An 11,986-nucleotide genomic window follows, 5' to 3' on the forward strand; every position below is an offset into this window, starting at 1 on the left:
TAATCCTCAGCAATGGCAGAAATCCTATGGCAGTGTATTGAGCTTTGGAAATTAGTTGTGATGACAAAACAATGTGCCAGCCAGCTTAAGGAGCTGGATAAAAGGCCTGGAAATAGTTGATTCAATTGAATCCTGTAGGGGGTACATTGCCCATATTCTTGAGAACATCGCCAAATTTGGATTTATGATAAAGTACAAATCCCAAAACATAAGGTGATGTTTACAGAAGAAGAAATTGTAAATAGTTCTATTCTATTAGAATACTGTCCTTGGATTTAAGGCTGGCATTTCAAATCTTTACTAACTGGCTTGGGGATTTTTGTAAATGCTTTCAGGATGCTGTTCAGGTGTTGTTAAAGCATTCAGCGGATGTTAATGCCCGTGATAAAAACTGGCAGACGCCCCTACATATAGCAGCTGCAAACAAAGCTGTGAAATGTGCTGAAGCTTTAGTGCCTCTCCTAAGCAACGTCAACGTGTCTGATCGAGCAGGCAGAACTGCATTGCATCATGCAGCCTTCAGTGGACACGTTGAGGTAAGTTATTTTTCTTAGCTCATTGCCCTTTCCTCATTCTGTTCCTCAGATTTCTGATGTTTAGTTTCTCAGTTTCAAAGTGTTTTCACCCATCCCCTCAAAAAAATCCAGCCCCTAGTTTGTATATGAACTTGTCTGTAGGATGGTTGTAGGAAATGCGTTTAGTTGGAAGGTTATTTCAGCGTTCGCCTTAAAAAAGGCAGAAGCAAATTTGCCTGAGCTACGTGGAGTTAAACAAGTAATAGATAAATTTAAAATGGAAAAAAGATATTTTTCTGTTCAGTGGATAGTGAACATATGGAATGTGTTGTCACTGAAATGTGGAGGAATTTTAGTGATCTCTTAGTAGTAGCCTGAAAATTTCAAATATGGCTTTGCCTTCTTTGACTGGGAAATATTTTTGTTGACATCAGTTTTTGTGTTCCTTAGTCACTTTGTTATTGATGCCAGGGTGGGCAGCCAGGATTTTTTCAAGCATACAGAATATTCGAAGAACAATACATTTACGCCCTTCGGAAGCGTGTTTGTTTTTCTTTTATCCTATGATTTTCTTTGCATAACTTTAAGCAGAGTGTTCCATTGTGAACAGAGAATTTTTTTTCTTTCTATCTCAGATGGTCAGCTTACTGTTGTCTAGAGGGGCCAATATTAATGCATTTGACAAGAAAGACAGACGAGCTATACATTGGGCAGCATATATGGGTATGTGCATGTTTCAGTTGATTGCTATTGTGATAGTGAATAAAAAATATCACCTTATGTTTCATGGTTTTATATATTTCTAGGAAAAATACTTATATTGCAAGTGTTGAGGTTATCTGTCTACCTGAAAACTGCTAATAGTATGCTTCAGATTGTCTTATAAATGTGGTTTTTGTGGTGAGAAAAATCAATTTGTTGGAAAAGTAAGGTAAGTAATTTTGTTCTTTAAAAGGAAGAAACTATGCTCCTCAGTCAGCAGAAGTGAAAACTTTGGCAATAATGCTAAATAGAAAGTAAGAAATTAATACAAGGGACACCTAAAACAGAGTATCATTACACCGTCCTTGACGATTGTATTTTAAAACACAGTGTTTCATCTCTGGAACTCCAAATTCTTGCCTTGCTGTTCTTATTCCAAGGGTGGATGATTTTTGTTCTCATGGTATTGATCGATGCATTGAGAGTAATGGCAGGGTAATGTACTTCATTGCCTTTTATTATTTTATTGAGTGATAGGATATTTTTCTTCAGCAGAGCTTTAATAACTAGTAGAGCTTTGTATCTCAAGCTTTATTTAAAATATGAGCAATGTAAACCATTAGAAGGTTAGTCACGAAAAATTCAGATTAAGAGTTCTGGGCTGAGACTGACATAAAGAATGCTTAGCTTTGGCTAATTGCTTTGTTTCTAAGTAATTCCCATGCAAATACAGATTGTATTTGTCACTGCAGAATATGCTGTGCCTGTTCACAAGAAAAAAAAAAAAGCCTCTTTTAATTTCCAGAAACTATCTAAAAATGCCCTTGAGCACATGCAACGTATGTCGTATATGAGCAGTGAACAATTAAGTTTCAGTATCAATTTCAGGAAAAAGCCTACTGAGATGATTCTATGGTCTAGATTGTTATTCACTATCTTAACATACTGCTTCATGATTTTATCCAGGCAACGGAGAAGAATAAAAGCGGTAGCATCAGTATTGTATGAATCTGCATGCCTGGGAATTTCTTAGAAGATGAAACAGGGAAATAAGACTTCATTAGATGTAGTTTTTTGTTTCTGTTGTTTTTTGGAGATCTTCATTTTCCTAAATGTTAAATTCTCTTGAAAATACATATCTATATGCCTCAGATACTGTCTTACGAAACTGAAGGAGAACCCTCAGGAAGAGAACACGGTCCTACTATTTATGGCAGCTTTTTTTTTCAGAGGTGATCAAAAGATGTGAACGTTTTTGTTCCAGTTACAAGAAAATCCAGCTAGGAATTACTGTCTTGTTGAAAACCTTTGGTTTATATACGAGCACCTTGTATTTTTAACAAGCATTTAGATTACTGTACAAGGAGAACGATTTCTCTACTGCCCCTTCCCTGAGTAAAACAAACTTAATTTTACTGTACCCAACATCAAACCGAAAAACAACCACACATAAACTAGGAAGTTAGATCAACTCATTATTTTGACATCTCTAAGTCTAGGATAACTCTGCCTTGGAAGTCTGATCCTAGGTAAAATGCCCTCAATATGCAGTTTGGTATTAATGCTCATTATTATGAATGAATTACTTATAAATAAGCGTAATGCTGTGCAATGTGTCAGGAGGAAGTGGTTCTTAAAAAAATTACTTAAGGTTGCTAATTAAATATATTTTTCATCTGTGTCATTGAGCTGTTGTCCCAGTAGTTTTTCCCAGTCTTAGCCAAGAAAGACCAAGTGGAAATACAATTTTAAACTTACATACTGGGCAAACCAGAAGAGCTGTAGCACATGGGGCAGTACCTATTGAAATACAGTCACCAAAAACCTTAACCTGAGTTCTGGGGGTTGATGATGAGCTGTTCATTATATGAAATGTTCTTTGGTCTGAGAACGGAGAATTCTGGTGTTCACGAGTGCAAAACAGTGCATTTATAAAATTGGGCTTGTTTGTGAGATCTCAGTGGTTGTAAAAATATCTTCTCACAAACACCTGGATTCACACAGAAGTGGATTATTAACTGTTGGGTTTGCACAACCCTGTGTTTCAGGCCAATTTCACATTAGTCTGGTGTCTCTGACAATACAAGCCTGAAATAACCTGATAGCAATGTACAAGAAGGCTCTGAAATGCTAAAAAGAGCAAGAGGACCCTATTGAGTTGTCTGCAGAAGAAAAGACTGGAATGTGCCAGTGGATTATGAAGTGATCATCACACATTAATACTCTGAATTGCAATTTGGAGCTGTATGATACTGCACATCAAGTACTGGTACCAGTAATTGAAACCAAGAAGTTCAAGAACAATCTTCATTATTGATCTAATATTCTTTGCCATATTTTGCATTAGTATTTTGTAACCTACTTACATATGCAAAGCAATATCCATGACAGGCTGTCCAACTACCTTACTCAGAGGGATAATTTGCAAAATTTGGCTGAATGAAACGTGTGAGATGGCAGAGATGGCAGTGAGAGGACAGATGTTTTCTGGTTTGTGCTCACTTAGATAAGTCTTTTCTTTTTCACATAAGCTACTTTTATTCCAGTTTTAGTTAGTGCTGTTTCATAGGCTATTAACAGGAAACTCTCTTAATGAACAGTGATTGGGTGGGAAAACTGCCATTTGTCTGATGTCAATCAACCTAAATATCCTTGCAGACAATAGAGTAGAAAAAGAATTTCAAAGTTGTCAAACAAGGAAAAACACTGTGACGTTCTTTCTCACCATTTAAAGCTTTTCCACTGTGTAAAACTGACCATAGATTAAAAAAAGAAGTTACGCTTTTCGTCACTCTACTATAAATAACTTTCTAGGGTTATATCCATTGTTTCCCTTCCTTCCTGCTTTTCACCCGGCTCCATTGCTGTCCAGCTGCAACGCTGCGACTAAAATGGACTTTGGTTCTTGCGTGCCAGCGTCACCCTCGTTAGCGTATCTGGATGTCTCCTCAACGCTTCCCACTTCAAGTACCTTGCTCTTCTGTTTGAGGGTCTTCCAGTGATTGCTGCTTGCGTTGTCAATGCAGGTCAGGGATTTTTTGCTGTTTTTTTTTCTTCTCCTTGAAGTTTTTCTGCCCCTGTTGTGTTCAGTGTTTCTCTTCCTTTCGCTGCTTTCAGTAGCTGTACTTCTGTCTCTTATATAGGGCTTGTTCTCATTCTTGTCCCTGTTACATTTGGGTCAGAAGATGAGTATCGTGTTTACATTTCTTTTCTTTCCTACACTGAAGTGAAATATTGCAGCACTTCACATTGCACTGGTAAACTATATTTTGAATCGAGTATAGCCAGGTGAAATGTTCTTTTGTGTGTTGTTGGGCATGCAGCATAAAACAGGTATCGTGCTGACTAATATTTACCAAAATAGCTTTGTCTCTATTCCTTTGGGTAGACGCTTCCTACTCAAGCTTTTGCAGAATCTCTTATTCATTGAAAAAGCAAAGACTCTGACTTCTTATGAAGCACTTAAACTAAAGGATGCATTTGAAACTTTTTACTTAAGTGTCTGACTGGATAAACACAAATATTCAGTGTTCCTCTCACCATTGTTTTTAACTAAGGTCACTGGAAAGGTAAAATAAAGAATGCTAGACCTGTCTGTATGGTTCAGTTACAGGGGTAAAGCGCTAAACCCAAGTGTAGACTGTTATTCTGCAGACTTCATCATGATTATCCTTGTGGTTTCAGTGTTTTGACTTGTTTAGTGATTAAATTAAAAACTGAGCAAAAGTGACAGGTGGTTGTTTTTTGGTTTGTTTGGTGTTTTCCTTGATTCTTACTTAATTTCTCTTGACTCTTACTCTCCTCCCGGTGGCTTAGGAGCACAGTTGATAGTTACAAAAGGCTACAGTTCATCAAAGACCTGAGTCAGTTTAGAACTTTGCTAAATTCTGTACGATTTGGGTCAACGTTTGAAAGGCTTTGCAAGTAAAGGAAGTTGGGGAACGAGATGTGGTTTTTTAAAAACAAAATATTTTTGTTTAAAAATAAAATATTTTCTTCTTTTTGTATTTGTGTAAATTTTTCGAAGTTTGTGCTGAAGGCCTTAAAAAGCTCAGCAGGTGTGTTTTAGAAAACTCAGCAGTTCAGCGAAGGTGGAACACTGGCAGTCTCATTCTCTCTCAAGTTTTTAACAGAAATTTGCAGTATATGCTTAATAATTACAAAGTTATTTCAGCTCTCTAGTTCTCAAATCTTTCCAAAAAATGCCTTTGAGTAAACAGGGCAAGATTTATTTTTTATTTTAATATGAAAATTGTTTTTAAAGTATAAACAATACAATTATTTGAGAGGATATAGAAATAGTCTCTTTCAGAGGTGAATATGTTTATGATACAATAATATATGGACTATATACAATTATACTAATTTTTATAGTTCATGACACAACAAAAATACAAGAAAAATTCTTTATTTTCCAGATGAGGTCCAAATGAATAATGTCTTATTCATGCTATAACAGTGGTACGTTTATTAAGTTTGTAAATTTGTGCTGGTTAGTATAAAATTCAGCTTCATCCTTTTTTATCTCAATTCTTCTAGGTCATATTGAAGTTGTGAAATTACTCGTGGCTCACGGAGCTGAAGTGACGTGCAAAGACAAGAAGTCTTATACACCCTTACATGCTGCAGCATCTAGTGGGATGATCAGTGTAGTCAAATATCTTCTAGATCTTGGAGTTGATGTAAGGAAGAATAAAACAAAGTGATGCATGCTTTTTTATTGTTTGAAATGTTTTTGTTAGTATTGTAGGACACTTTACTTAGGGGCAGATTATGATACAGTGAAAATAGTCTTTCTGAAAATCTTAATTCACATGTCCTTTTTTTGTTATAAAACCTCATTCCCTCAGGTAACTTAAAAGTCTTGCAGATTTTGCACAGTTATTTGGAAACAAATTTGTGTTTAGTAGGATTTTTGTTTCATTTGGTGTTTCTTACTCTTAGTTCATTGGACTGGAACTCAGGAAATAGGAATTCCATTCCTGGCTTTGCTACGCAACCCTTTTTGAACTGCAGGAAATTAAACTATTTTGCTTCGGTTATTTGTAAAATATAGATATTACTGACTTTCTTGTGCCACATAAGCTTTGGAAAACTCAAAATCATGAGAAACATTGATACTATGGTAAGGAAGGTCATATTAGTATTGAAATGCAAAATAAATTCAAAGGCAGTACAGTGCATGCACGTGGAAAGCGTGTTATCAACAAACGGTGAAACTGCGTAAGAAGTCTACGTTGTACTTCACATTTTAGTCTTACAAGGCTGGAGAAAGCCACCAAGGTTCTATGTTGAGAAGTAGATCAGAACTCAGTATCGTGTTGTGTACAACCACAAATTCTACTTGTAGATGCTTCCCCCCCTCTAGAAAATAGTCCTTTTGACCTCTGTTTTTAAAGGAAGCCGGCAAATGCTATTGAAAAATTACAAAGGTTCATGCTGTGCTTAGACTGTAGCGTCTGTGCAAATTGCCACTGTTGAGATTTTTTTCATATGTGTGTTCTATCAAGTCGCATAGTGCGCACAGGAAACGGGCGTGGAGACAATTGGAGGAGGTTGGCGCACTCGTAAAGCAGTCGTATTCTTCCCCAGTGCACGCTTCTCGATCAAAGTCCTGGTTCCAGAACTTGCTTTTTTTTCCTCGTTTGTAGAGTTACAAAAATGTAATGATGAAATTGTCTCATGACCCAAGATTTTTCTTTGTTCTAATTAAATGCTGCAGTAATACAGCTACTAACGAACCTTGGTGTGTGTTTTCTCTGGTAGATGAACGAACCAAATGCCTATGGAAATACTCCCCTCCATGTAGCTTGCTACAACGGGCAAGATGTTGTAGTGAATGAACTCATAGACTGCGGTGCTAATGTAAATCAAATGAACGAGAAGGGGTTTACGCCTTTGCACTTCGCTGCTGCATCAACGCACGGAGCACTGTGTTTAGAGCTTTTGGTCTGTAATGGGGCAGATGTAAATATGAAGGTAAGTGAATCCAAACCCATCCATTCTCACTTAAAGATGAAGTATGTCTTTACTTGGGTGATTTTTCAAAATCAGTGTTGCAATCATGTTAAGAAGTTCCCATTGATTGATGGAGTACTTCTTTAAAAAGTACTATAGAATAAATGAGTCAATATATTGCTTCAAGGAACTTGATCTGCATCTGGAAACCTCAGTGGGATGTAGTAAATAAAAGGATAAAGAAAAAAGGTGACAATACTGTCTGGTATTGATTATATTTAAATATCAGAATTCCACATAATTTGTCTTCCCTAGTCTATCCATATGAGTAAGAGCAAATCATATGAAAAAATGCAAAAGAACATATTTTTCTTATTTATAAGCAACTTTAACAGAATCAAGGATGTTTCAGGGAAGTGTGTATGAACAGGCTAAGAGCAGCTGAAAAGGTGGTAACCTAAGATCCTAAAATCTAATTAATAAGCGGGAGTTGTGAAGGGTTAAAATACAAAGTTAAGGAGATTAGCCCAATGGAAAGTCTTAAAGAGACGTTATTTTAATTACTTCAGCAAAACCTTGTGAGCAGAGTCAGTATACGTTTAACATCTCTACTTGGTGACAAGTCTTTGGCTGCAGAATATTTCTTGGAATCCAGTCTTACTGTAGGTAAAATTTCTAATTCATGCAAGCATAAAAGCAAACTATAACCTATATCTTTTAGTGTTTTCTCAAGTGTGTAGGGTAAGGTCTTGAGATGTGAGAAAGGGTTGTAACACCTCCTGTTTTGAATTAAGTTGATTTTTACTGTACTAATGAAAACTTAGCTGTATTCAGAAATACTTGGTTGGCACTGTCTGGTGTCATGACAGGTTTCACGCTGGGGCAGGTGGGAAATGGGTATGTGGAATAAAAAGTCCAAGTGTTCCTCTTGCACAATACCTAATTGCCTGTACTGTTGCCCACATGTGGTAGACAGAGTATTATCTATCCTTTCAGTTTTTATAAATACATAGAAAAATGTGTTTAGTGGAATTGTGTCTGAATTTCAACACAATCTGCATAAGAGGTGAATATTAGAAAAGCTATCATTTCCATTAAAATTCATGGGGTTTGTGGCTCACTTCATGTAAGATGTTCACACTGATTTTCAGCTAATTCTAAAGAACAGTTTTATATCCACTGTTAGTACAAAATCCTTAGCCCACTGAAAATTTGAGAGTGATTAAAAATAAACTATTTGATGTTGAAAAATCTTAGATACCTGTTACTGCTCACTTTTACATATATTTAAGCATGCATCTCATTTAATGAAAATGTACTTAAACTCAGTTGTGGAAAAATTCATCACCGCAGTTCCCTGGGGAAGTAAAGAGCTGTGCTACAGGGTTTATTGCCAACCTGTCCTAAAATAGACACGTCACAGTCCATTTATTTTTGTTGCCAGCTTTCTGCTCTGCATAATGTCCCAAACTGGGTATGACTGAGGGTTTAACCTTACAGGGCTGACTTCTATCCTACATTCTTGAAATGTCATTTCTCAGTAACATTATGTTCTGTCGTGAAAATAATCCCACAACGTTAAATATACTAGTGATTGTATATGTATGTTACCTACACAAATGAGAACAAGAGAGAAACATAAATATTACAAAACAAAGAATTGTTTTCCTATATGCAAAGATTTATGACTTTGTGCATATTTCTGATGTAGAAGAAAGAGGTGGGGAGGGCTTCATTTAAGAAAGATGTGAGCAACTAATGGTAGTTGGCTTTTTGGGAGTATTCGTTTTCAAATACACCTTAATTGTATGTTAGAAATGCAAAGGAAAAAACTTCTATTATTCTGGTAGGATAGTTAAGCACTGTTAAATATTACTATGATCTTCAGATTTGAACTTAAAATACGAATTTTGGTTTTACATATGGTATATGCTGTAGATATTGACTACATTTACTCAGTTATAACTCTAAGTAACCTTAGAAATTGTGCAAAGAATAGCTGATATCTTCAAAGTGACTGGCAAAGTCCCTGAATTCTTTGAAGTTAATAATGTGGGTGAACTTTTGGAGGTGACAAAAGATGTTTTAACATCAGAGAGATGTACTGTCGCCTTCCTTCCCATTCAGTTTTAAACTGCAGGATCCAAACTATACATTTGTCAGTTTCTGTAACTTAAAAAAAAATAAATCCTTAGAATATTTAGTATGGGTAAACTCAGGTTTTCTCTTAAACTTACACTGAGATGTCAGAATCATTTTTTCTGAAACATGACAGTGGTGAGGCTGGGAAAAGCAGCCTGAAGCATATCAGAGAGCTGAGAGTTTCACCTCAGGTCTAGGAGCTTAGTAGCGATTTGGCTACTGAAGTCTGCCTGCTTCAGAAGAAAATGTCTTTACACTGGAAAGGGTTTGAAGCTTTAGCAATAAGTTGGCTGCAATTAAAATGTGTAGATTTGGTAAGTATCAGAACTGTTAAGTGCAAAATAAGCAAGTGGAGTTGTGTATGGATCTTAGCAATTATAGCCTGAAAACAGCATTTATCCGCTGTTTCCACACCCACGTATCTCCATTGTAATTCTGTTAATAGCATTTATACCAGTAGGACTGAATTTGGTTTGTGAATTTGTGCCCAAAGGTGTGAACAGCCTTAGTTAGTGTATGAAAACTTAGCGCTTAAAGTACAAGAACTGAGGCAAAAGAAAATTGTTTCTAAGTCAGCCTCTGCTTCCTTGCCTGTAAGGATAAATCTTAGGCCTGACAATCCCTAAAAAATAGTGAAGGGAAATTGAATTAGAATACGTTGTGTAGCTAAGAATACCAGTTGGCTTTTAGAGGATTCTTGCAAAGTATTTATTGAAGCCAAGCCTTTTCACTTTTCAAATACTGAGGCTTGAAATTCAAAGTAGTTCTTAAAATTGGTATAATATTTATTTTTGATTGCAATTATATTGCTTGTGTAAACTGATTCAATAGTTCCCTCCCACATGCAACTGTTCCTGTGTTACTAGAGGTAACGGAGTAGGTGTGGGTTGTAACCTGGAAGCAGCCTAGCCAGGACTGTTGGAGCACTTTCCTCTGCGGCTGACCTAGTGAGGATAGCTCTTAATGGCAGGTAGAGGGTAAGAAACGTTATATGCTTTTTATAGAAAGTGATATGCTTTTTATCACCTCTCTAGGCAGAGGACGTCGTTTCATCCTTATTTTTGTAGCCTTGTTGTTGTCCATATAGTACTGCAGAACAGTGAATCGTGTTAAGTATTGCTCATTACTGCAGCAATCTCCCCTCACTATTCAGGATTTCCATGCATGGAAGAACACGTTGAAATGAGTATGTAATGGGACAGTATTAATTGTTTTATGGGCCCCCTTGCTGCTTGAAAATTCAGTGACCTAAATAGAAAAAGTAGTTTGCTTCCACTGGTGATACTAGAACATAAGAATTGTTGCTAGGGGGAGATTTCACAGGGAGGAATGCTGTGACACGGTAGACCCACATTTCCCCTGATCCTCAGTAAGGCTCAGTGGTCTGAGTACAGTTAATATCTGAATAATCACTTAACAGAGCACCTATTGCTGTGTGTTATTTCTTTCTGTCTAATAGCAATTACTGTTCTTAGCAAATTTCATATGACCTTAAATACTTCTGCGGAAATGTTTTCTCTAGTGGTAGAGGAGATCTGGGTGATTCCTTTCCTATTACCACACTTAATGGAGTTTCAGTGAAGACAACAGAAGTTATTATTAGCCCACAGCTAGCTATTCTGTCATGTGCTCCGATCCTATCTGATCTCATAAAATTAGACAGTTGTAGTTAACTTAATGTGTATGTAGAATATCTTAAAGGCATAAGAAAAAGAAAATGAAGCAAAACTTTTGAAGATACCCCCTTGCTTATGCAGTCCAACCTCATGGCATCTCAGGAAACAGGACTTTTGCTCAATAAGCTCAATTGCTTAAAGAACTTTTTGGCTACTGGTTTTGATTCTGTGTATCCTTCCCTAGCGACAATGTCTAAGAAAAGAATTCTGAATGCAATCCTGTACCTATCCGTTCAAATTCAATATAGAAATTATCACATTAATTTGATTTCATACCTGTTCTATGTTTATGTGTTGATACAATTGCATGTTGTGTTATTCCTGGGTTGCAAAGGAACCCGAGACTGTTAAACGGGAGAGGGACACTGTGCATAACCAAGTCCATTGTCTTAAAAATGCACTTAACGTAGATTTCTAAGTAAATTTGAGCAGAGTAAATACAGATTTACAATCTATACTTAGGAAATACAGTATATTTAGGAATATTTAGGAAAATAATATTTAGGAAATATTCATTATTGACTGTACTGTGGTTTCTTATTTACAAATGGAAAATAATTTTGTAGCTTGTTTTTCTGTCCTTTGCAAGTTCTTACATTCTTTTGTGAGAGTTCTCACTTGACCACCAGGCTCCTTAGTTTCTAATACTGTTACCTAAAGTTATTCTTACATCCTTGTAAGGCACTGTGCTCAGTGAGACTTGGATCTGCTTTTTTCTGCTCCATCTTACTCTTCATTGAGCTTCCTTTGACATACAAATCTAGCATATCTGAGCCAGTGAGATCACAGGCTTCTTTATCTGAGCCCTTAAATTCTTCTGTCTGTTACATCCCTAATTTATTTCCTTACATTATCAAAGCTTCCCTTTTAAAATTCGGAACATCAGTTACCAAAGCAGCTTGTGGTCAGTCACTCTAAGCTTATTTTATATGATCATTTTTCTTTATATTAATTGATCCTTGAGCTTAAAGGAGGAGAAAAGTGAGGGAAAGA

At 36.4% G+C, this 11,986-nt stretch overlaps 1 protein-coding gene across 1 annotated transcript in view; it reads left to right on the forward strand.

The window, feature by feature from the left end:
- The first annotated feature begins 303 nt into the window (after window positions 1-303).
- Window positions 304-11,986, forward strand: part of ANKRD28 (ankyrin repeat domain 28) — a 41,561-nt gene continuing 29,878 nt past the window's right edge. The window contains exons 1-4 of the mRNA XM_009869375.1: window positions 304-536; window positions 1,151-1,238; window positions 5,757-5,899; window positions 6,984-7,196. Of these exons, the coding sequence (XP_009867677.1) occupies window positions 1,151-1,238; window positions 5,757-5,899; window positions 6,984-7,196 (444 nt within the window). The 5' untranslated portion in view covers window positions 304-536. The remainder of the gene's footprint in view (window positions 537-1,150; window positions 1,239-5,756; window positions 5,900-6,983; window positions 7,197-11,986) is intronic.

This window comes from Apaloderma vittatum, unplaced genomic scaffold, assembly GCF_000703405.1.
Source record: "Apaloderma vittatum isolate BGI_N311 unplaced genomic scaffold, ASM70340v1 scaffold31665, whole genome shotgun sequence".
NCBI lineage: Eukaryota > Metazoa > Chordata > Aves > Trogoniformes > Trogonidae > Apaloderma > Apaloderma vittatum.